Here is a 25,345-nt window from a genome sequence, read left to right on the forward strand (position 1 = left end):
GGGCTGTGGATTGAGTCTGTGATGGTGGGAGGACACCCATCTGGAGTGGGCTGCCTGAGTGCCTAAATCGGCCCCAAAGAAGCCCTTCCTACTGACATCACTTCCGTTTTGGATAAATCTTGGAAAAACAAGTATGAAGCAAATAGGGAAAAAGGAAGGGTGTTCAGTCAGGCCGCCTTTTCTGGGAGCCGTGCCTTTCAGGACAGCAGGACAGACAGACCCTCACTGCTCTCCTGTTCATTCCCTTCTGTCCCTAGACACTCTGCATTTGCCTTACTGCTGCAGAGCCAGCTGTGGGTTTCTGGTGTATAGAAAAGCACATGAGGAGCCGTGGAGATTTCTTAGAGTTGATACCCTCCTATTGAGTGATTCTCAGTGATAACTTGCCACATCTCAATCATGTACTTAGCTCTGTGAGGGACTTCAGTGATCCCAGGCTAAGGTTTTCAGTTTGCTGTCTACTAGTCTGGAAAAACTTAATCACGGCTCCCAAATGAGAGATTAGCTTTTTTTTTTTTTTTTTTTTCTGTAACGAACCGTGATTATAATAAAAATGTTTTGCTAATATTTTGCAAATAAAAACGCTAGCTAAAAGTTTTAAGGAAAGTTTAGTGCTCAGTGGCCTTCCTTTGCTTCAAGTGTGAAATGAAAACTGCTTGACCAGAGTGACTGTCCCCTGCCTCCTGGGCCTCTCCACCTGCTGCTGACCTTACAGTCCTCCAGCCCCTGCCAGGTTGCTCTCTTCCCTGTCCCCAAGGTTGCTGCTAGCTGTCAGTCAAGGCTCCGGTTAAGTTCCAGCTTAGAGGACTTCCCAGCCTAACGTGATACGCAGTCTGCCACCAGGACCCGCTGGCTTTTTTTCATCGAGTGTGTGTTATCTGCGTGTTTATTTTCTTGTTTTCCGTCCTTCCCACTGGAGTGGGGACTCTAGGCCAGGGAATGTCTGTCCATTTTGGTTCCTTGCTTCCTTTGCCTTTCTCAGTAACCAGCTAGGAAATAGCGTGGCTGGGCATAATGCGCACCTGTAATTCTGGCACCAGGGAGACAGGAGGATGGCCATAATTTCCAGGCTAGCTTAGGCTACAGTGAGACCCTATCTCACATTGCCACACTGTGAAACAAGCAAACTAAAGTTTAAGAAAAAAGCAGGGGAAGAAGAAACCAGGTTTTACTGATGGTTTCCCTGGGTGTGTACTTGGTACTTGGCTTGTTTCTCATGCTTTTCCCACCTCAAGGTATAACTAATCTGTCACTGCTCCGTCATCCCCAGGCCTGACCTCATCCCCAGGCCTGACCTCATCTCTAGGCCTGGCATCATCTCCAGGACTGCCACTTACACTTTACAAGTAACCGGTTTTTCAGGTTCGTAGCAGCTTAGTTTCCCAGACACTCTTCACTCACCAGAATGCTTATGTGTGCTCAACTTCCTTGGCTTTTGGGCAGTAGGTCTGGTTGGTCTACACACCTAGGTTCAGTGGGACCCTGGGCTTGCCTGGCAACAATGGTGGTGGCTACCTGGGAAATAAATTCTAGGTAGGGGAGAGGTGTGTTGCCTTGTAGTTTTGGGACAAGCCATTGCCCTGGTGCCCTGGGAATGGGAGGCCCTGGGAACTGCCAGCCACAGGGTATCAGTGATGATAAATTGGGAATGAGTGGGAGCAACCATTCCTGTCTAGTGCACCTCTGCGGGGGCTACCCCAGCAGTTATGGCTTAGCACCTAACCACCTCCTTTCTGCAGAACTTTTGAATTAAACGTGTGTGTGTGTGTGTGTGTGCGTGCGTGCGTGCGTGCGTGCGTGTGTGGGCCTCCTTTCTGCAGAACTTTTGAATTAAACGTGTGTGTGTGTGCGTGCGTGTGTGCGTGTGTGTGTGTGTGTCTGTGTGTGAGAGAGAGAGAGAGAGAGAGAGAGATATTATCAAGGAACTTTTCACCCACGTTCTCCCTTTTCTCTTTTCACAAAACAAATAAAGCATTAGCCCAGCGAAGAGTAGAGGATTGAGAATTACAGCTTTGAGGGCAGAGCCAAGTATGCAGGTTGGTCATAGCCATTAGCATGGGTTCTGTAGAAGTTTGTGCAGATAGTGAGCCCCATGGGGGTGCATTAACCTGCAGTAGTTGTGTCTCACTGTGAGTCAGACACTTAGTTCTTCATTGAGTTTGCTCAGGTCTCCACTGTAGACTCTACCAAAAGCCGGCCTACCTTGAATGTTAGAGTTTTTTTGTTGTTGTTCTTTTTTTTTTTTTTAAGCACAGGGTCTCACTTTGTAGACCAGACTGGCCTTGAACCTCTGAGACCTGCTGTCTGCTGGCCTCTAGGAGTGGTGGTGTGGTGTAAGTCTGTAATCTGAGCATTCAAGAGGTGGAGGCAGAGGGATCAGAATTTCCAAGGTCACTTGGCTACATAGAGGTAACCCTGGGCTACATGAAATTTTGCATACCCCCTTTCCCCCGAAAAAAATTAAAAAAATTGAGAGATGAAAATAGTCCCTTGGGAGCTGGGCCTGGTGGTACACATCTTTAACCCCAGTGTTTGGGAGGCAGAGGCAGGTGGATCTTTCTGAGTTCAAGGCTGGCCTTGTCTACAGAGCAAGTTGGGAGACTCTGTCTCAAAACAAAACAACACCACAAAACAAACACAACAAAACAACACCACAAAACAAACAGTGCCTTCAGCATTTCTCAGTAACTGGATACGGGCCCACCTCACACATAGTGTGATTCCTGTGCTGAAGAGTTGAAGAGTTGACACTCTTACATTAATGGCAGGATTTTGATGGTGAAGTCCTGAGGTATCTTCAGAGTACATTTTCCTGGAGCTAGGTGTATTTAGTAGCTTATACCCTAAATGTATTTCAAATTGCCATACCTGGTGCCTTTGGCTAATGAAAGGGGGTCTTGTTAATGGTCGTTGGAGCAGATGTGGCTAGAATGTCAAACTAGAGCAAAGTTGATCATTGCCAAATCACAGACAGTGATAAGTTGTTTTTCTTCTTTCTAGTTATACATGGGAAGCTGTTGATACAAAAAATAATGCAGTTTATAAAATCAGCATCTGTGGAAATGTGGACATTCCTGGGTGTGGGCCGTCAAGTGCTGTTTGTATGTATGATTTGAAGACAAAGACCAATCGGTCAGTGGGTAAGTAAAATTGCAGTTCTTTGAGAATGCTGTGGACATGTTTTGCATGCAGTTGTATCTTTATATAACACAAGACTTAGTACAGGGTCTAAATAGACATTTGAGAAAAAAAGATTTTTTTTATTCATGTATACATGTGTGTCTTGTATGTTCAGGTGCCCATAGATCCACTAGATCCACAAGAGCATGGAATTCCCTGGACCTGGAGTTCCATGTTGTTCTGTGCTGCCTGACATGGGTGCTGGGAACTCCATCGAGTCCTCTGGAAAGAGCAGTAAGCCCTCTTAACCTGCTGAGCGAGATCTCCAGTCCCTAGGTACTTTACAGTAGTGTTTTTTTGGAGACAGGGTCTCATTATGTAGCCCTGACTGGCCTCAAACTTGCATATAGACCATGCTGGCCTGGAGCTCAGAGAGATCTGCCTGCCTCTGCCAACTGAGTGCTAGGATTAAGGCATCTGGCTGCATTTTAAAAAAGCTGTGTCCAATTTGATTTTCCAATTCGAATGTCCAATAAGAGATAAAATAGGGTATTTCCGTCTGTTGGGTACCATGCAGAGAGCAGTTAGGAAGAATTACAATGTGTTGAATATTTGTTGAATGTGACTACGTGATACCCGTGTTTTCCCCTTCTCACCACCTGCCTTACTGCCCCTCAACCCTCATTTCCTTTTGCACCCAACCCCCACTTCCTGATACTTGGTGACGCCTGTGGTGTGCTGACTCTTTGTTGTTGGCCCTCACAGTCAAAGATATGATTGCTGGAATTAAGTGCATACATTGCACTAGTCCTGACAACTGGCAGTCCCAGAAGCCCGCAGCCTGTGGCCTCTGTGCCTTAGGAGGTGGAGTGGAAGGGTGTGGGCTCCAGGAATGCACACAGGGCACAGGGTCCCACACACAGGGCACAGCATCCAGGGAGGGCGGGTTCTGGCAAGTCGGGTGCACAGTTTAGTGGGGCTCGCATGGGGTCCTCACCAGGTGAATCCAGAGGTAGTTCAAGGAGCACCGACAGCATCGGGCACTCCTTGGGCAGCCCAGACGGCCCTTGTCCTTTGGCCATAGCAGGACGGGGTGCCTGGAAGCTCCCCGGGATTCTCCTCCCCTGTGGTCTGGAAGGGGCCCTGGGCTTCCCTTGGCGCGAGCCATGTCCTGGCCTGCACCCCGTGAAGGTGGAAGGTGCTCGGCATGCCTGGTGCAGGCCCCTCCCCAAGCACACCCCTGTAAGCTTCCACCCCCCCACCCCCCTAGGTGTGTCATTGCTGCTTGCACTCAGTGCAGAATTAGTCTGGCATCTGGGAGAGGACCCCCCCCCCCCATTCTGCCTGTCACCTGGTAGCTCACTGTCCCTCTCCAGATCTTCCTCTCACCTGTTGTGTGTTCTTCCTGCCCTCCTTTCCCAACCCTTTCCTGGCCCTGCCTCCTGCCCTGTCACCCCTGCCCTGCGGCATCTCTTGGGGGGGGGGTCTTATGCTCCTTGGCCCTGGATCCTCAGAGAGTCTCTACAACCCGCCCACCGAGCTGGTTTATAAAGATCCCAGAAAGACCTGACTATTTTAGGTAGAGGAGAGTGACCTCTGGGGTAAATTTTTGCAATCATTCAGGCTGGAGAAGCCCAATGCCCAGAAATCTTGGGTTTGAACCTTTGGCTCCCTTCCCTCCCTCCCCTTTTTTGTTTTGGATACAGGGTCTCATGTGGCCTTGACCACACTATGTAATGGAAGATGAACTTGAACACCCACCCCCACCCCGTGTGTGTGTGTGTGTGTGTGTGTGTGTGTGTGTGTATGTGTGTGTGTGTGTGTGTGTGTGTGTGTGTGTGTGTATGAGAGTGAGAGAGAGAGAGAGATTCTCCTGCCTCTACCCAGATTACAGGTGTATACCACCAAGACTGGCTCTGGTTATGCATGTTTTACACTTTTTTAATCTCTTTCCAATAGGTGATTTTATTTTGAAAAGTGCCAGCAGGTCACTTCTGGAGTTCAACACGACCACGAGCTGCCAGAGCGGAGGATCCCACAGCATCCAGAGTAGCATTACTTTCCTGTGTGGAAAGACCCTGGTGAGTGTTCTCCTGCCAGAGCCCTGTGCAGAGCATTCTTGTTGGGAAGAACACTGGAGGAACAAATGACAAAAGTCAAAACACAAATAAAATTCCCCATCAAATAACCGTCATCCAGAACCAATAGGTAAGCAAATCCCAGATTAGTTGAAGTAAGAGTTGGATCAGTAGAAAGCAGGTAATGTTTGTGTTTTTGACATAATTCTTTTCTCAAAACTCTCCTCAGTGTTTCTTTAATGGCTTTTAAAAGCAATGAGTTCAGGTTTTAAAAATGTTTTTCCTTTTCCTTCTTCATTTACAAGTAATTGGAGATGGATATTTATTCAGGAGAAGCCTTGGCCAGTGAGTGATGGGGTTCCTTTTGGGCATTGCCCTGTGCAAAACAGGAACATCATTGTATAGAGCATGTTATTTTTTCTTACTCTGGTTGTATTAGGAATGATTTGTTAGTTTTTAGGCATCTCTCTGTAGCCCCAGCTAGCCTGGAACTCACTGTGTAGACTAGGCTGTCCTCAAACTCACCGAGATCCAACTGCCTCTACCTCCTGAGTGTCGTGATTAAAGGTATGCAGCACCACAAAAAAAGGGACCTGCAGTAAGTAAATGATTCTTAGCTACTAAGAAGTCAAGGTGAATGAAATTTATAAATAATTTATGTATATGTATGCGCTCATGTGCATGTCTGCCCATGTTGGCACGTGTATGTGAAGGCCAGCGAGTGATGCCTCTCGCCTTTATTGAAGCAGGCTGTCATCTGCACCTGGAGCTTGCTATTTTGTTGACTGGCCAGCTTGTTCTAGGGATTCCTGTTTCCACCTCTTGTGTTTATTTTTTATGTGTATGACTGTATTGCCTGCATGTATTTTTATTGTACCCATCTCGTGCAATGCCCATAGAGGTCAGAAGAGGCCGTTGGAGGCCCTGGAACTGGCTTTATGGCTGGTTGTTGGCTGCCATGTGGGGGTGCTAGGAATTGAACCCTGGTCCTCTACGAGAGCAGCCAGTGCTCTTAACTGCCAAGCCATCTCTCTAGCCTTTGTTTTTGAGACAGGGTCTCCTCCCAGACTGGCCTTGAACTCACTGTAAAGCTGAGAATGGCATTGAACTAATCTTCCTGACTCTGCTGCCTAAGTGCCTGGCTTGCAGGTGGTGGGCGCCACCACACCTGGCTCATGTTGGAATTTGGCTCTGTGATTACTGTGTCTTCAGACCCACACTATCTTATCTGAAGGCCTTTGAAAGTAGAGCCAATGTTGTTAATTTTTGCATTGGTCTGTAGTGGCCCTGTTCCTGCACATGGATTGCTTAAAATCAGTCTATGGCTTCATGAAACACGAGAATCTAATTTACAGCGCAAGCTTTACTTTGATTAATTTGTCTTAAGAATTCGGTGTGCACTGTCGTGGAAGCAAAGCTTGAAGGTGAACTCCTTGGCTTTGCAGTTGGGAGGAGGGGGAAGAGGAGAAGTTAATTCTTGCTGTGCAAGGTTACCCAGGGTTGACTGGCCTGGAGTCAGCCCTGGCCACCAGCATCTGCCAGGAGGGGCTGCCTCAGGGCCAGGGTCTCGTGGGTTTACCGAGGCTCAGATCCTCACGGCTCCTCACAGGCCTCCACAGTACGCATGAGGCTTTCTGGCTTTGGTTTCTGCTGGCTTTTGGTTCAGAGAACATTTGGAACTTGAGAGTGAGAGACTGAGAGGGAAGACTTTCTGTGAGTTCATTGTACTGTGTAGTCAGCAGAGATCCCAACAGGATGTCAGGAATAGTCAGTCTCCTGGGGGCTCAGTTTGGGGAACTCTTGGTAACCTTGTTGAATGGAGTAAAGTGGTCACGTTTCCCTCTTGCTGCTCCTTTCATCCCCCCCCCCCCTTTTTTTTGGTCTTTTTGAGACAGGCTCCCCCTGTAATCCCAATTGGAACTCACTCCCGTTTTCCAGGCTGGCCTGGAACTCGGAGACATCCGCCTGCCTCTGCCTTCCAAATGCTGGGACTGAAGGTGTGGGCCACCACGCCTGGCCTCCCACCTGTTGGAAGTTCCAAAGCAAACTTGGATTACATGTGGTGTGGTGACATTATTATTATTAATTTTTTAATAGGGAACTCCTGAATTTGTAACTGCTACAGACTGTGTGCATTTCTTTGAGTGGAGGACGACTGCAGCCTGCAAGAAGGACACATTTAAAGCCATTAAAGAGGTAACGAGGGAACTGAAGACTGTGTTTATGAAATCTGCTCTGGAGATCTTGAGATTTGAAATACTGTGTTTACCTTTTGGGGTGAACGTATTTTCTGTTTTTAAGATTTCGAGCTCCATGGAATTGGTTCAGAATGTCTCCTGGTTGGTGTCTGGTGGTGTAGACTATAGAACATGGTCAGCTTGGGCTTGGGTTTTGTAGCATACCTCCCAAACCCTCAGGACCTGACTGCTTCATCTTCTCTGTGCCTGCTTCCTATCCATGGTTCACCCCACCTTGATGATTCTCCTGCCTCTTCTCTGTGTCAGAGTCCCATGTAGCCTGGCCTGGCCTTAGACTTGGTATGTAGCTGAGAATGACCTTGAAGTCTTAATCCTGCTGCCTCTCTGGGATGATTAATCATGACTGCTTTGGGCGTGTCCGAGGAAGTTTCCCTCCCACAATTGAGGTGGGAGTACCCATCCTGAATGTAGGTGGTGGCCTTCCCTGGGCTGCCGTTCTAGACTGCACAGAGAGGAGAAACTGAGCTGAGCACCGCATTCATCTCATTTCTTCCTTATTGTGCAGTCAGTGTGACAGTGGCCTCACACTCCTGTCACCACGCCTTCCCCACCAGAGTGTACTGTGAAACTGTATGCCAAAACAATCGCTTCCTTCCTTAAATTGCTTCAGATATTCTTGTCACAGTGATTAAGAAAAGTGACTAAAACACTTGACCTGAGTCTTGGGATTGCAGGCGTGACTACTGTGCCCTGCTCCGTTCTCTGTTAGATCCCATCTCCTCATCCTGAGGTTGGGGGTGGAGGGAAGATGGGTGGCTTTTGGATGCATTGTGAGTCTGGGCCCTGCGTCTGACCATTATGTCTTTGGCTACTTCATCTCTGAGGCAAGGTTATGGTTACTGGTATTTCTACCATTTCTTGGTGTTACTTGATCAAATCATTCCCTCTTCTTCCTTTCTTTTACCTTACATCATGTACAGCATGATGTTTTGAAATATGTATGCCTTATGGCGTGGCTAACTTGAGCTAAGTAAACCTTTTTTTGCAGTAAGAACATCAAGACAACCCAGTGATGTCCACGACACAGTTGTTTATTGTAGAAGCCATGTGCCAATACCACAGGTCTCTTGTTCAAGTCATCCTTGGAGATGAATGAAGTCCTGGTCCTGTTATTGCCTCAGACTCTTTCCTCGGCTAATATTACAGGCATAGCCACAGTGCTTGGACCAACAGTGCCTTTTAGAACTACAGTTAGAATTCTTTTCCAGTAGGTTGTAGGAGAGGTTTTTAATTTCTAATTTTTTTTTTGTTTTAAATTGTTTTTGTGACAGCATCATACTATGTTGTCCTGACTAGTCTGGAACTCGCTATGTAGACCTCAACAGAGAGCCACCTGCCTCTACCTCCTAAGTGCTGGGATTAAAGGTGTGTGCCACTATGCCTGGCCTTCTGGGACAGGTTTTAAGATGATTCTTTCTTTAAAACATTATGTATCTGCATCCCCTATTGTAGCTCTTTGGGAGACCTATAAATTGGAGGACTGGCATGCTAATTGTCTGGTAACATTCTGTAAGTTAGACTGTAGACATAAAGTATGAGCCACGTTAACGCAGTGTGCAGGCGCTGAAGCTGGAAAACCGTCCCCTTCCCAGCCGGAGCTCGCTAGTCTGATGCATGGATGCATGTCTTCATTGTTCTGTGCAGTGTAGCAGCAGGTGGATGTTCTCCAGTGGCCTTGACTGATTTTCTGGCCCATGCTCTAGTTCTGGGCGCACTCTTAGGATGTTTTCTCTTCTGTCTGGAGTGGTAGCTGGCTTTCCTAAGTGGGGGCCTGGAGGAACTGTAATTGAATTCTCCAGTGGCCTGGCAACATGGAGCTCAGTTCAGAACAACAGGTTCTTCCCAGGGTAGCCTCTGCCTTCCCCTTTTACCACACAGCCACCCTGTTCCTTTCTTAGCCACAGACTTGACTTTTATTTGCTGGGCTGGAGAACTGCTTCATGTTTCCCATCCCAACCAGCCACATGGCTTGTTGCCCTTGTGAGTGAATGTTTTTCTGTGAACTTACTGTGGGTGACACATGAGATTTATAGGATTTGAAAACTTAGGTTTGATGTTCTTTTTTTAAAAACTGGCCTAGAGCTCATTATGTAGCCCAAGCTATCCTCAAACTTGCAGTTACTTTTCTGTTGTGATAAAACATCATGAACAGGGCAACTCATAGAAGGAAGTTTATTTTGCTTATTGTTCCAGAAATAGAAAAAAATCCATCGTGGTGGGGAGGCCTGGCAGGAGGCAGCCAGAGCAGAAAGCTGAGAGCTCACATCTTCAAGCAGGCATAGGAAGCAGAGAGAAACTGGAAGTTGGGACAAGGCTGTGAACTCTTCAAACTCTTCAAACCCCAGTATAGAGCTTCTCCAGCAAGGCCACACCCCCTAATGGTTCCATGATCTTCCCTAAACAGCACCCACCAACTGACCCAAGTGTTTAAATACTTGATCCTTTGTGGTCTGCTTCTTATTCAAACTACCACATAGTCCTGCCTCTGCGTTCCAAGTGCAGGAGTTAATTGGTGGGGCTACCACGCCTGAACGTGGTTGCTTTTCCATTGCAACCCAGTAGGAGTCTCCCGTAGTTTTAACCCGCTTGCTATATCTTCTTTCTGGGGGAATGTGGCATTCAGCTGGAGTTCCCTCTGCCTGTTGCCTCCTGTCACAGGTCATTCCACCCCCTCCAACTTCTTCCTTTATCAGAGGGAATTATAGGAATCCCAGATCTGAGAAGCAGATCAAGTATGGGAGACTCCACTTAAGGATCTGGTCAGCCTGGATCCACTGTCCCCCGAGGCTATGTGGAAGTGTGAACTATTTGTTACAGGGTCTCTTATCTCTGAAATAACTGGGTGGTCAGTGGGCAGGACCTTTCTGCAGATTTGATAGAATTCATGAGCAAGTTTCTCTTAGGAAGATACTACCGGTCTAAACGATAAAATTTTAAGACATTTGTCCAATGAAAGTAATACAGTTAACTACTTTGAAATGATTACAGAGAATACAAATTTTTAGACTATTTCTTAGAGCAATTAAAATACCCCAAGTATATTATTTCAAAATACATTTTCCAGGGTATTTCAAATAATCTGTTCAGTAGACGATACTCTGTTGACCATAGGGCCTTTTTCAACTCCTGAGTGCGTCTTTGGGCTTACATGCTTTGTTTTAGGAAGAGGAAAAAATTCTTAAAGCACAGAGTTTTTTTGTGTATAATGGATTCATGTATATAATTTTTTGTTTGTTTTGAGACAGTGTCTCTGTGTAGCCTCAGCGGGTCTGGAACTTGTTATGTAAACCAGGCTGTTCTTGATCTCGCAGAGATCTGAGTGCCTCTGCTTCCCCAGTGCTGGGATTAATGGTATGCACCACCACTCCCAACCCTTGTTGGTTCACAGAGACGAGAGCGTGGTCAAAATGAGAATGCACTTAGGGTGCTTCAAGCCTCAACTCTGTTTTCTCAAGCAGATACTGGCTGAGCTTCTCCCATGTTTGTTCTTGGTGGAGGCTGCCTCTGGGACACTGTTCAGGAGCCCACATTCTAGTGCAGGTAACATACATCTAGTGCATTGGTAACATACATCTCAGTCCTCTGAAGAAAAACCCTGGAGAGGTGGAGGGCCCTATTTCAGTAGAAGTCTGAAAAGGCCTTACTGAGTCACAGAATTTCATCCAAGACCAGAGTGACATGGAGAGCCAGGAGGAACTGTGTCAGGAGGCCATGGGGCTTTGTAGACAAGTCAGAGCCTTGTGGAGTTTGGCTTCTGTTCTCTCTGTGGGAGGAACCTTTTTGAGCAGGAAGTGAAATGTGTCCCAGTTTCATTTTAAAGACTTGATCTGTGGCCATGGAGACATGGGGGGTGGGCATCAAAGCTGGAACAGGGCGACCTGTTGGGAAGATTATGGTGGTTTGGAAAAAGATGGTTTGAAGCAAAGGAAGACAAAACTGACAGAATTAGCCAGCATTTGGATGTAGAACGTGAGGGAAAGTTCAGGGCCATAGCCAGACCTCATGGTTTTGGATGGGGCCACTGTCTACTGATGTTTTTCCCATTGACTTAGATGGAAAGCATTGGTATAAGAGCTGTGGGGGAGAAACCAAGGCTGTGATGTCCGAGTAACGGTGATGGTGGTGAGGATGGCAGGCTCTACCCACACTGACTAGCTGGGAGCCCTAGTAGGGGCTTCAGGATGACTCAGTTGTGCAGCAACTCTGAGAAGCCCTCACTTTTGTTCCTACCTGAAACACTGGGAAACTGAGGCACAGTGGTTCATTTTGCTCTTGGTCATACTAAGTGTTAGCTCGAGTCTGTGCTAATAAACTCAGCTTCTACTGGCTCTGTAGTCAGGCATTGTCGGGAAGGTCAAGGCTCAGGCTTCTGGTTGGGGCTCACTGGCAGGTGTTTGGGCCATTCACAAGAGCAGCAGGGGATGAGCTGGCATGGGAGCCCCTAAGGGCAGCGGGGGATGAATTCACACAGGGAGCACCTGTGCATTATTCCATTTTCTTTACTGTTTGTGTGCATGGTGCGTGTGTGTGTGTGTGCGTGCGCGCGTGCATGCATGTGCTATGGTGCAATGTGTTGAAGTCAGAGGGCAACTTGGGAGTTATCTTTGTCCCTCCACTTCTATGTTGGGCCTGGGGATCAAATTCAGGTTGTCAAATTTGCACAGTAAGTGCATTTGCCTGCTGACTGAGCCATCTTGGTGGCCCTATCTCTGAGTTTAGAATCAGAAGGATGCAGTGGGGCAGTAGGAAAGGAGGCGCCCTGGGGAGGAAATACAGGGCAGGACGGAATCAGACTGCTGATTAGCATCACATGCCATTCAGATCTGGATGTAGTGAAAGTCCCCTGGTATAGGGTATGGCTTCAATGGAATGAGGGACAGCTGCCAGATAAAGCAATGTTAAGGAATGGAGGTGAGGAGGAGAGAGATAAGGACGGGGATGGTTCAGAAATTTTGATAAAAGTTGCAGAGATGGGAAGTTAGCTGAGGGGGATTCAGGAACAAGGAAAGACACCAGTAAGGTGGTAAATACCGTAGCATGCTGAAGGAAGTAGTCCAGGAGAGGGAAGGTTGGTAATGCAGGTGAGGAGGTGATTATAGGAACAGCCCTTAAGAAGGTGAGAAGGACCCTGGGAAATAGAGGGCTGAATTCTTTTTTCTTTTTGTTTTGTTTTGAGGCAGGGTCTCACAGTGTAGCCCTGGCTGACATTGAACTCACAGAGATCACCTGCCTCTGCGTCCTGAGACCTGGGACTAAGGGTGGCCCAGCAGGACTGAACTCCTTACACTTGGACCATGTTCCTTTTGTGCTGAAGGGACTTTGGCCTGAGAGCCCTAAGGAACAGAACACTGTTGCGTGATGTCAAAGCAGGCTTGTCTCATCACCTGCCGTGGTACATGGTGAAGAAAAGCTTGCTATTTCCCTCCTCCAGGTGCCATGCTACGCATTTGATGATGAGTTAAAGAAACACGATTTAAACCCACTAATCAAGATGAGTGGTGGCTACCTGGTGGACGACTCTGATCCCGACACGTCTCTGTTCATCAATGTGTGCAGAGACATAGGTGAGGTTTCCTACAGTGTGTTTGTGTGTGTGTGGGTGGTGGCGGGGGTCAATGCTTGTCCTGACTCCTTGGACATCCATGTTATCATTAGATCTCTAAGAAAGCCACTGTCCTAAAGGTCATTCTCTCTGCATAGCCACACTCAGCAAATTCTGATCCCGTGCCTGCTCTCCAATCCTGCAGATTCCACACAGTGCTGCTACTTTAGAACATTCTCTCTGCCAGCTACTTCAGGATTTGGGGCTCTGGGATCAGGAAAGTTTTGAGTTCGCTGTGTGTACTCAAGTTCTGTGCCTTTGAGTTGCAGGCTGGGTGAAAGGGACTGAGGAACAGCAAAGGCTTTGAGAAAGTGGTTGTCAAGTGTGTTGAGGCTGGGAGTTGTGTTTTCTTTGTAGATGGTGTGAGAGGCCTGCTTGACTTTCCTAGATCAGCCCAAGCCTGGAAATAAATGACTCCAGTGCTATAAAAGTTCACTATTTACTTTATTGTTTATTTATTGTTTTGCCTAGCTGCCTAGCTTTCTGCCTCCCAAAAAGGGCTCAGAACTGGGAGCCCGGAGGCCAGGCCAGGACTTTGTGCAGTGCTGGCTGTGCATGTGCCATAAAGCAGATTCTAAGGATGAGTTAAAAAAAAAAGCGATGAAGAGGCCACATTTTACTGTTTCCTTATGTTTCTTGTTCTCATCATACGTAGGACGTTGGTCTGAGAAAAATTTGAGGGGGGGACACACAGTTCAGTACATGACAGCGTTACTGGGTGTGGTGGGTGTGTGGCTACTGACAGAGTTCTTTAAAGTATATACACATTATAGCCCATCTTACATGTGGATTATTTACTTATTTTTAATTTTATGTGTATGAGTATTATACCTGCATGTGTGTAAGTGCACCTGTGTCTGTGCAATGCCTATAGAGGGCAGAAGAGAGGGTGTCGGATCCCCTGGGACTGGAGTTGCGGATAGTTGTTAGCTGTTGTGTGGGTGCTGGGATTTGAACCTGGATCTTCTGCAAAAAACAGCCAGTGCTTCTAACTGCTGAGCCATCTCTCCAGCCCTGTGTGGATTATTTCTAACTATTATCATTATACCCTACCCAGGGCTCCTGAGAAGAATCAGCAGTGATTTGATTTTTCATGCTAAAGTTATTACATATCTTCCCTTCTCAAGGACAGCCTCTACTCATTTGGAGAATGGCCCATAATGTCTTTGTCCTAAGTGGGTCAATAATTCAAGTTTGCCTATAAAGCTGTGGTCTCATGGAGTTTTGACTCCTCCAGCAGTGTGCTGGAAAACATTTAAATTTCTGGTCCTGTTTTTTTCATCCTTTTGAGGATTATCTGAATTCACTGGGTATTTATTTTCTTTTTCCTTTCCTTTTTCTGGCATTTTGGATGCAATCAGCCTTTGTGGTTTTTACAGCGGGCCCTGACTCCCTGCTGTTGAGACATTCTTCAGCCCCAGGAAGTTGCACAGGGCCTCAAATTGGCTTTGAATGTGCCCTCCAGCCTCATGCCTAGTTTAGACCTGTGGCTGGTGTTTACTGTGTTCTAAGCTTGGCACTTGTGTTTCCTTTGCTTTTGGCAACCAGGCAGTCTGCCCAAGGCATTGTAAGGCAGTCACCCTGTGTAGAAGCAGAGGCTGGTGTGACTCCACCTGGGTTTGGAGACAGTCACTGGTATGGAAGCCAGGGGCAGATCAGCTGAGACTCTGGCTCTGCCTGGATTTGGAGGCCTGGCAGGAGGCAGAGGACCCTTTCTTCTCTTTTGGCTGAGGGGGTGTTGAAGTCCAGGGAGGTTCTGTTGTTTCATCATTTGTGGGAGAAAGTGTTTAAAAACCCTCTACAGTTTGATGCCACTTAGCGGCTGGATTAAAGCCTTAAACACCAGTAAAGTTTCTGCCTTCTTGGAACTTTAGGTCCAAGGAGGGGAAGGACCACAGCGAGCAAGTAAACCCAGTGTCTTGCGAGGTCTGGTGTGATGAAAGCCTGTAGGTCAGGAGAAACGCAGTTGAAAGCACAGACACCCACTGTGGTCTTAGGTCCTAAGGCCTTACATGTTCTGGGCACATATTATATTGTGATCATAAGTTCTTCCTGGCCTGCAGTTACACCAAGGTGTGTGTGGGGGCGGGGGACACGTTCTAGGATGAGTTGTCTGCATTTCTTTTCTTTGATGGAGTCTTTTCACTCATTTCTAGAATGCCTGCATTTTCTAGTGTCTGTAGCTTAAAGGGATAAAGCGAATGTTACCAGACTTGAGAAGATGGAAGTGTCCCTTAACCACAGTGACATAGCAGTGTCTGTTCACTGGGCCTCTTGTGTGCCAGGATGAGCAGCACTTCAAATTTCTTTACCTGCTCGTTGCAGGGAAAGGTGATTGGCCCACCCAGGGTCTCAATAGAGTGGGTGGGGACTCTGAAAAGACCCTGAACCTAAGGATTCATGTGCATTCTAATTCTGTCATTTCCTCTGCTTTAAAGTCTCCTGTGATGTTTTGCAGACTCCCTCCGGGACTCCAGCACACAGCTGCGTGCTTGTCCAGCTGGAACTGCCGCCTGCCTGTTGAGGGGAATCCAGGCATTTGATGTTGGCCGGCCCAAGGAGGGACTGAAGCTAGTGAGCAAGGACAGGTCAGTTTGTGTAAGCCTCCAGTGGCTTGCAAGATGTCTTCAGTGCTCAGCAAGAACCTGACTTAGGGGACCTACTGGGGAAAGGAAGGGGATGAGGGCTTAGAAGGGGTTAGTAGGGGTACTGGCATGATCAAAGTATATGCACGTGTGGAGATATCACAGTGAAACCCATTGTTTCGTACAGTTAACACCACACTGCTAAAGATGTGACAAAGACAGAATTTGACTTTCGGTTGGAGGGAGCATGTCCTCTGTGGCCTATTGGCTGTTGTCTCCCTGCTCCGTGGGCTTTGTGTTTATTACCTGACATCTGTTTGGCTTTGTAAGACAAAGTGCCCAGTAACTGAGGTCCTGATCCTGCTCATACTTTTTTATTCTGTATCACCTGTCAGGTTATCTTAGTTTACTTCTAGGTGGGGTGTGCCTCCCCCAATCACATGCTGCTATTTTTACTGCTTTTGGGCCTCGACTTGGCAGGAATTTTTTTTTTCTTTTTTGAGACAGGGTCTTCCTGTAGCCCTAGCTGGCCTGGAACTCCCCATGTAGACCAGACTGGCCTTGAACTCACAAAGATGCACCTGCCTCGTCTCCCAAGTGCTGGGATTAAAGGTGTGTGCCACCATGCCCCGCAGGAGTATGTTTTTTCTCCAACTTGTTCTCTATATAGGCCAGGGATTTTGTACTGTGCTTGTTGGAGCGTTCTTTGGTAGATGCTTCTGTTCATCTCAGTCTCTTTGGAATGATGGTTGTATAGGAACTAGGTGCAACTAGATTGCACTTTTGCCCAAAGAGACCATTGTGGCAGGAGATAAATTGGAAAATGTTGGGAATTTTTCATGTGTCTGTATTAACTTGCCCATGCTGCCATAAGGAAACACCAGAGACTGGGGGTCCTTGAACAACAGGAGTTTATTTCCTTAGTCTGGATTTCAGAGATGACGACAAGGTCTCAGTTGGTTTTGCGTGTGGCCGGTTCCTTGTTTTGTTAGAGGCTTTCTTCACCTTGTGTCCTCACAGTCTTCCCTCTGGGTCTGTGTTCTCACAGTCTCTTAAAGTACAGCACAACTATTGGGTGGGGGCCCACATGTCTGACCTCATTTTAAATTTTTACTTCCCCTTTAGTGTCCCTGTGTCCCAATAGTCTCTGTTGAAGCATGTATGTTGGGGCTGTTCCCATAGCATTTGGGAGGGACTGTCCAGGGTGACCAGTCAGTGACTGCGGACCCTGGGCAGGCTGCCGAGAGGGAGTGAAATGTAGGGCACTGCAGAGCAAGGGCTTCTCTGTTCTCAGCACTTTTGTCTGGGTGCATAGGAGCCATGGGCACATCATCACAAGCAGGGGAGGAGCATGCTGGCTAGCAGGAGAACCTCCTGATAGGACCTCAGGTCAGGCTTCGGGGCCAAGGGAGCCTCAGCCTGTGACTTCTGGGCCTGCAATCTAGCTAGGCATGTTGACTTCAAAGCCCGTTGCCTTGCCTTCAGATGTTGTATGCAAGGGGAAAGATCATATGGCTTTGTGGGCTGAAAGGTGTTCGGCCTTCTCACCCCTGTCCACCTTGTTTCTCTAGGTTGCTTCCAGAAATTCAGATAGCCTTCTTTAGGATCGTCCGTTTACTTGTTGATCATTTTCTTTGATTTCTAACAATAGGACACACTGGCTTACTCTTTACGTTTTCTTTTTCTTTTTGAGACAGGGTCTCCCTGTAGTCCCAGCTGTCCTGGTACCCACTATGTAGACCAGGCTGGTCTTAAACTCATAGAGATCCGCCTGCCTCTGTCTCCCGAGTGCTGGGATTAAAGGCATGTGCCACCACACCGGCTTGAGTTTTCTTTTTAATTAAAATCAAGTGAAGTTACTTATGCTTTAGTTTCTTCCACAGTTTATGTGGCTTGTGCTGCTCTCCCACCTCAATGTGCTGACTGCTCAGGGCAGTGTATTAATTTGAATGTAATTTGCATGTCCTTAACACTCTTTCCACGTGATCCTGCAGGCTTGTCTTGAGTTATGTGAAAGAAGAGGCAGGAAAGCCAGACTTTTGTGATGGTCACAGCCCTGCAGTGACGATAACATTTGTGTGCCCATCTGAGCGGAGAGAGGTGAGTGTCTTGTCTCTCCCTGGGTGACTTTAAAGCTGTGATTCTCAGCCAGACTGTGTTTGAGGTGGGGGCTGGTGCAGGGAAGGGGTAACAAGCTCAGGGGGCGGTGGACTCCTGGCCGGGAGGCAGCTCCTGACAGCTCCATACCTCCTGGAGGACAGTGTGCTATTCTTGTGTTTGTCCATTTAAACATGGGTTTTGCTGTGTAGCTCGGGGAGTGCTTAGCCTCAGCATCCCCAGCGCTCGGTGTACTGCTGTGCGTCTTGCCCACGTTTCCCTTTCAGTCTTCACCAGTTGGGAGCTTCAGCGGGTATCAAGGTGGATGAGTGTTTGGTTTTCATCCGTATGTGGTGATTTAAGTAATTCATGGGTAGGTGTGTTTCTTTGTATAGTTGGGCTGATTCTAGGGAAAGTTGAAAGCTTCGGCTAATCTGAAGTCCAAGATTTCTTTCTTCTCTTTGGTGTGTGTATGTGCATTCCTGTGTGTGAGTTCTGTGCAGGTCAGATGGGGGCTAGGGAACAACCTAGGGCGCTACTCCTCAGGTGCTCTCACCCCCCCCCCCCCAAAAAAAAAAAACAAACTCCAGAGCTCTCCCAGTAGGCTGTGCTGGTTAGGCAGTAGGCCCAGTTCTGGGACTGAGGTGTGCCACAGTATCTGGCCATTTAGAATTTGGGTCCTGGAAGTCAGGTCCTCTTCATGCTTGTGTGGCAGGAACTTTCTGTACTGAGCTATCTCCCTAGTCATGAAGCCTGGGCTTTCTGTAGGGAGAGGCTCGTTGCCAGTCTCCTCTCTGCTCTCCTCCTCAGCCTGTTCTCCCCTCAAGTGGTTTACCGTTCTCTTGACTACTTTTACTTTTCACTTGTGTTTATTTGTTTGGGGCATGCCAGGTAGTTGCTTTACCTTAAGCTGTACCCCAACCCCACTTGGGGTGCTGTGAGAAGGCAGCAGCTCAGGAATCCTTGTCTTGAGTCCTTGCAGCTGCCTGTGCAGGTCAGATGTCTGGTCAGGGTCCAGGAGAATGGTGGGTTTCCTCTGCTGCTTTTCTGCCTTTTTGTGACAGTCGTACAGGGACTGATTTCTTTTCTCTGAACAAAGGGAGTTTGCTGTCATTCCAGGCCAGTGACTGGACTGTTCGGTGCGTGGGTGTGTTGGGCTGTGAGGAATCAAGGGAGTTGAGGCTTGAATTGGCATTGGGCACTTCCAGTCTTCCTGTCCACGAGCCCTCAGCTGGATGGTACCTTTCTGATGTCAGTTCTGAGTGGGCGTTGAGGAATATTCACGTGTGCTTTCCATTTCTACCTGCAGATGTGGGGTCTTCACTCTTGGGGAGATGCTCTTAAGTGGTAGTGGTTTTAGTTTCCATTTTATTTGCTCTATATCTAATAAGGAGCATTTCTCACTAGAATAATAAGAAGGAGATTGGGCGTTTTGCACTTTATCCTGCAAGGGGTCCAGGGCATTTCTTGTAGGAGAGGAGGCCGTTCACACTTTGTCCTGTCATTTCCTGTAGGAGAGGAGGCCGTTCACACTTTGTCCTGTCATTTCCTGTAGGAGAGGAGGCCGTTCACACTTTGTCCTGTCATTTCCTGTAGGAGAGGAGGCCGTTCACACTTTGTCCTGTCATTTCCTGTAGGAGAGGAGGCCGTTCACACTTTGTCCTGTCATTTCCTGTAGGAGAGGAGGCCGTTCACACTTTGTCCTGTCATTTCCTGTAGGAGAGGAGGCCGTTCACACTTTGTCCTGTCATTTCCTGTAGGAGAGGAGGCCGTTCACACTTTGTCCTGTCATTTCCTGTAGGAGAGGAGGCCGTTCACACTTTGTCCTGTCATTTCCTGTAGGAGAGGAGGCCGTTCACACTTTGTCCTGTCATTTCCTGTAGGAGAGGAGGCCGTTCACACTTTGTCCTGTCATTTCCTGTAGGAGAGGAGGCCGTTCACACTTTGTCCTGTCATTTCCTGTAGGAGAGGAGGCCGTTCACACTTTGTCCTGTCATTTCCTGTAGGAGAGGAGGCCGTTCACACTTTGTCCTGTCATTTCCTGTAGGAGAGGAGGCCGTTCACACTTTGTCCTGTCATTTCCTGTAGGAGAGGAGGCCGTTCACACTTTGTCCTGTCATTTCCTGTAGGAGAGGAGGCCGTTCACACTTTGTCCTGTCATTTCCTGTAGGAGAGGAGGCCGTTCACACTTTGTCCTGTCATTTCCTGTAGGAGAGGAGGCCGTTCACACTTTGTCCTGTCATTTCCTGTAGGAGAGGAGGCCGTTCACACTTTGTCCTGTCATTTCCTGTAGGAGAGGAGGCCGTTCACACTTTGTCCTGTCATTTCCTGTAGGAGAGGAGGCCGTTCACACTTTGTCCTGTCATTTCCTGTAGGAGAGGAGGCCGTTCACACTTTGTCCTGTCATTTCCTGTAGGAGAGGAGGCCGTTCACACTTTGTCCTGTCATTTCCTGTAGGAGAGGAGGCCGTTCACACTTTGTCCTGTCATTTCCTGTAGGAGAGGAGGCCGTTCACACTTTGTCCTGTCATTTCCTGTAGGAGAGGAGGCCGTTCACACTTTGTCCTGTAAGGGTCCAGGGCATTTCTTGTAGGAGAGGAGGCTGTTCACACTTTGTCCTGTAAGGGTCCAGGGCATTTCTTGTAGGAGAAGAGGCTGTTGTGTATGGATGGAGGTTCCCTTTCAAGATTGACTGTTGTTTACTGGACAGATCTTAACTTTTTGTAAATATTCTTTATTGCTGCAGTACTTGGGGTGTTTATTTATGCATTTTTTTGTTGGCTTGTTGAATACTTGGGCTTTGGGTATTTAATAACATTTATCCTGCCATACAGATCTTTCAAAAAAAACTTTTATCAAGTGTACGTGCTATAAATTCACCTATTTTTGTGCATAAGTCAGTCAGTTAGCATTTTACATAATTGTGCAATCTTTGCCATAGTCTAATTTTGGAAAATTCCCATCCCCCTCAGGAAACTTCTTGCCTTTCTTGCCTTTAATAGTCACATCCCCTTCTCAGCCCTGGTAGTCAGACCACCACGAATCTGCTTTCTGTCCATGGATTTGTCCTTTCTGGGTATTCCATGTACATGGAATGGACAGTATGTGACTGTCTTTGTCGACTTTCACTTAGTACACAGCTCTGCATCTCCATGGCAGGCTGCACTGAGCCACAGACCAGGAAGAAGCATCAAGTTTGAGCCAGGCAGAGGAAGGTTAGTTTTGCAGATGGAAAATTGTGGCCTGTTGTAAACTGGCACTTGGGACTGTGACTGGCCCAGAGCGAGTGCCCAATACTTAACGAATTAACAGAGTCTAGAAGTAGCATAGCTATTCCTGGTACTATGATCAGTAGGACAGTTCCTCCAAAGAGGATTAGAAAAAGGACAGTGACACCCATGAGTTGGGACGCTGTTAGCATCCTCCATAGATCCCACTAAAGATGAGCACCAACCTTGGTTTGATGGCAGGATGTGGGACTGTGGCAGGGTAATGCCTTGGCTTCATCCAGAGCAGTGGTTATTTTTCTTTGATATGTATGAGTGTTTTGCCTGCATGTAAGTGTGCCTGTGTCGTGTACTGGGAACCATAGAACCTGGATCCTCTGCAGGAGCAACTAGCTCTTAACCACTGAGCCATCTCTCAAGCCCCCAGAGCAACTTTTTAAAAGAGAAAAATTGAGGTTATATTTATTTATTCATTTATATTCACTCATTTATTTACGTGTGTGTGTGTGTGTGTGTGTGTGTGTGTGTGTGTGTGTGTGCGCGCACGCATATGCCTTATCTGTGTAGTACAGTTGTAAGCCATACATTTGAGTGCTAGGAACCAAACTCAGATCTTCTGGAAGAGCAGCAAGCGCTCTTGACTGCTAAGCCGTATCTCAGCCCCCAAAATTGAGTTTAAAGTAGACTTTTGGTGCTGAGAATGTAGCTCAGTCATTTAACATGATTGATTAGCATACATGAAGCCTTGGGTTTGAGTCTCAGTACCACATTAACCAGGCATAGTTATGCATGCCTATAATTCCAGCACTTAGGAGGTGGAGGCAGGAACACAGAAGTTCAAGGGTATCTTTGGAACATAGTAAGTTCAAGGCCAGCCTGGAACAATTTATTCATTTATATTCACTCATTTATTTACGTGTGTGTGTGTGTGTGTGTGTGTGTGTGTGTGTGTGTGTGTGTGCGCGCACGCATAGGAATGAATTTGTGAAGGTTAGAGGACTGTTTATAGGAATCAGTTCTACTATGGGTCCTAGGGATCTAACTCAGGTGACCTGAGAGACTTGGCAGCTGGTATTTTCACCTGCTGAGCCATCTCACTGACCCTCGTCCCTAGAAGAGTTTCTTCTGATTTATTTATGTGTATGAATATTTTGCCTGCATGCGTGTAAGTGCACTCATGTTCTGCAAATGACTGTGGAGGCCAGAAGGAGGTATCGCATCCCCTGGAGCTGGAGTTTAGGACAGTTGTTAACTGCCGTGTGGGAGCTGTGCTGATAGTTGAATTTGGATCCTCTGCAAGAACTGCTAGTGCTTTGAAAGCTGAGTGTGGTACACTTGTCTATCCTCCAGTGTGGGACTGGGTGATAGAGGCAGATCCCTGAACCTCATTGACCAGCCAGTGCTGAGGTTCACTGAGAGAGATTCTGTATCAAAAAATAAGGTGGGACGTGGTGGAGGAAGATACCTAAGTTGACTTGTGGCCTCTGCAGGTGCACACACTCCCCATATACCACACAAAACATCCTGGGCTTTAGAAAAAGTCAAAGTAAATGAAGTTATATAATCAAAATGTGCTAGGGGCAAGTGTGATTCAAAAACCAGGAACAGGAAGATAGAAAATCTCAACAACCTGTCTTCAGGCTTTTCCAAAGCATGAGAGATGTGTGTTTAAAGTGTATTTGAAACTCTTTGATTCCATTCCTCTGACATTGTTCCCCACAGGGCACCATTCCCAAGCTCACTGCGAAGTCTAACTGCCGCTATGAAGTTGAGTGGATTACAGAGTATGCCTGTCATAGAGATTACCTGGAGAGTGGCACCTGCTCCCTGAGTAACGAGCAGCATGACATCGCCATTGACCTTAGTCCCCTGGCCCAGCTGGGAGGTTTGTGGGTGCCTCTGCTCTGACCTGCTTCTGCGCATTGCTCAGGAGGGACCTGCTGGGAGAGGGGTGCCATGACAGGCTAGAGATGGGTTTGGGTTGGCATAAAGGGAACCCAAGTGCATCGGATGTACTTTCTGACGCGTGCCTGTGTGAACAGTCTCTTCCCGTTTGTTCTTTCTCTAGGGTCCCCCTATACTTCTGATGGAAAAGAGTATGTATTTTATATGAATGTTTGTGGAGATGCCAAGGGCCAGATCTGTAATAACAAAGATGCTGTCGTTTGCCAAGTGAAAAAGGCTGATTCTACTCAGGTCAGAATAGCAGGAAGACACCAGAACCAGACGCTCCGGTGGGTAAAGCCTGCACAGGATTGTCAAGTGCTTTGTTTTGTATGTTTGTGAGCTAGAGTTTTCTGCCCTGCTCCTCTTCTTCCTTTAGTTTTCCCCAAGTACAGGAAAGTCAGGGCCCAAAGTGCCTTCCGCTGTGACTCAGGAACGTTGCCATTTGTCCTTGAGCGGCTCGATGGTTTCCTGACTTTATGATAAGAATACATCTGTTAGAACTGTTGGCTTGTAAATCTTTTGTTTGTAAGGACTGTATTGTAGGAAATTGAGTTAGTTTACGGTTCATACGGCTTTTGTATTTTGAAATTCATGTTTCTAAGGTATTTCAGTTTCTTTTGAATCTGAAATACCGTTAGCATTATATAAAAGTTTTAAGCAGCTAAAAAAACCCAAAACAAAACTCCTCACTTGCTGTGATTCTTAGAACCGTAACTTAGTTGGCCTCATACAAGCAGTAAGAAGATGTAGTCTTCTGAAATCGAGACTTACCCAGAATCATCTCAGTGATATGGTATTTTTGGCAATTGTTAGCGGGGCTGTCTGATTTGTGGGCATTATTTATTTTGTATAAAATCCCTGAGTGAGAGCAGTCTTTGTGTTCTTAGCAGAGCCGCTGGCCCTCCCCGCAGCCTGTACTGCTTTGCTAGAGTTAGACAGCACATTCGGAACTCGTTTGTGCAGGATGCCAGCCCAGCTGGCCAAGGAGCTTGCTGTTTATGTCAGTCGTGATTTGTCGGTGGTGCACAAAAGGCTTATTAACGAAGCAGTTTTTGAAACTTCAAGTTTCTTCCATGTGTCTATGAAACACATTTGCTGTGTGTATGTTCACAAAAACCTAGGTACTCGGATGGTGACCTCACCTTAATCTACTCTGGAGGAGATGAGTGCAGCTCTGGTTTCCAGCGGATGAGTGTCATAAACTTGGAGTGCAATGAAGCCGCAGGTGAGAGCACTGGGTCTGTCGGGTCATCCATGGTCAAGCCGCCTCCAGTTCCTGCCTCCGATTCAGGGTGTGTGTGTGTCTTTTCTTGGGAGTGGGATGCTGAAGAGAGCACTGAGATGGTGGTCTTTGGACCTGGGCAACTCGGCCCCAGATTTTCTGTTACAGTGATGTCTTGCCTGCCCCTGCCCCTGCCCCCAGCCAGGACACATACATCCTGTTTTCATTTTCCTCTGCTCTCCATGTTTGTCTTGGGAACCAGCCCAGCGCTGGGCTTGCTGGGAGAGAGTGTCTGCCTTGAATTCTGCTGTAGGAACACTCACCAGAGCAGGGCCGTTCATTCACCAGCTTCAGGCAGTGCCACACCTTTCATGTCATAAAATTTTTTGCAAAGTGATGACCCTGTGGTAGATTTTGAATTTGGGCATCACAAAAACGTCACTGGACAAGTTCACACTGAATCAGGCCTGGCTCTCTGGGAGACTAGGAATTCCTGGGTCACCAAGGTACTCCCTTGCTGAGGATTTCAGACAGGCCTGGCACCTGTAGAAAGGTGATGGAATTCCATCATAACCAGAGACCTGTCCTGTCCAGGGACTCCCAGGCTCTGGTCTATGGTGCCGCCCAGGCTAACCTGCTTTGCACTAGGATTTCATTCTGGAGCTGAGCCTGGTTTCTGTCCTCAACTGTGTGCAACTGGCCCAAGCTCTCATGGTTATCTGCCCCTGGAGGGTCTCCCTGGCCCTTCCTTGTGTTTGTTTTGTATGTTTCTATGGTAGGCCTTGGGTGGTTTGATCATGGTCCTATTCCTGGATGATTCACTGCAGGATCTGGGAGCAGCCCCTGTGATTACAGTTAAGCCCTCATAAACCTGCCAGTTGTAAGCAGAGGAAGGTCAAGGCAGCTCAGCCGGGGAGTCTTTTGGTCACGAAGCTTAGGTACCAGAGCCCTGGAGGCTGTGGCTCACTGGGGCCCTCCTGTCCTTGGAGTCTCTCACTGGCTCTTATCAGTCACAGAGCTCACAGGTTTTAGTGCCTTATTTGCTCAGGCTCTGCAGGGGCCTCAGGGTGACAGATGGCCCTCAGTTTACAGAGTAGAAACAAAGATAAGAGGGTTGCTGACTGAGTACCAGGTAAAGCCCTAGAACTGAGCTATGGGCTGGAGAGTTATTATTTTTCTATACTGGGGAGACCCCAGGTCATCCAGGTCA

General features: G+C 47.5%; 1 protein-coding gene across 1 annotated transcript in view; it reads left to right on the plus strand.

Annotated features, from left to right (window-relative positions):
- Igf2r (insulin like growth factor 2 receptor) overlaps window positions 1-25,345 on the plus strand; it is a 106,251-nt gene that overhangs the window by 19,686 nt on the left and 61,220 nt on the right. Inside the window, exons 2-10 of the mRNA XM_008833873.2 lie at window positions 3,001-3,140; window positions 5,080-5,201; window positions 7,296-7,394; window positions 12,888-13,020; window positions 15,517-15,646; window positions 17,638-17,743; window positions 22,689-22,851; window positions 23,035-23,200; window positions 24,035-24,138. Of these exons, the coding sequence (XP_008832095.1) occupies window positions 3,001-3,140; window positions 5,080-5,201; window positions 7,296-7,394; window positions 12,888-13,020; window positions 15,517-15,646; window positions 17,638-17,743; window positions 22,689-22,851; window positions 23,035-23,200; window positions 24,035-24,138 (1,163 nt within the window). The remainder of the gene's footprint in view (window positions 1-3,000; window positions 3,141-5,079; window positions 5,202-7,295; window positions 7,395-12,887; window positions 13,021-15,516; window positions 15,647-17,637; window positions 17,744-22,688; window positions 22,852-23,034; window positions 23,201-24,034; window positions 24,139-25,345) is intronic.

This window comes from Nannospalax galili, unplaced genomic scaffold, assembly GCF_000622305.1.
Source record: "Nannospalax galili isolate Female #2095 unplaced genomic scaffold, S.galili_v1.0 scaffold497, whole genome shotgun sequence".
In the NCBI taxonomy this organism is placed as follows: Eukaryota; Metazoa; Chordata; class Mammalia; order Rodentia; family Spalacidae; genus Nannospalax; species Nannospalax galili.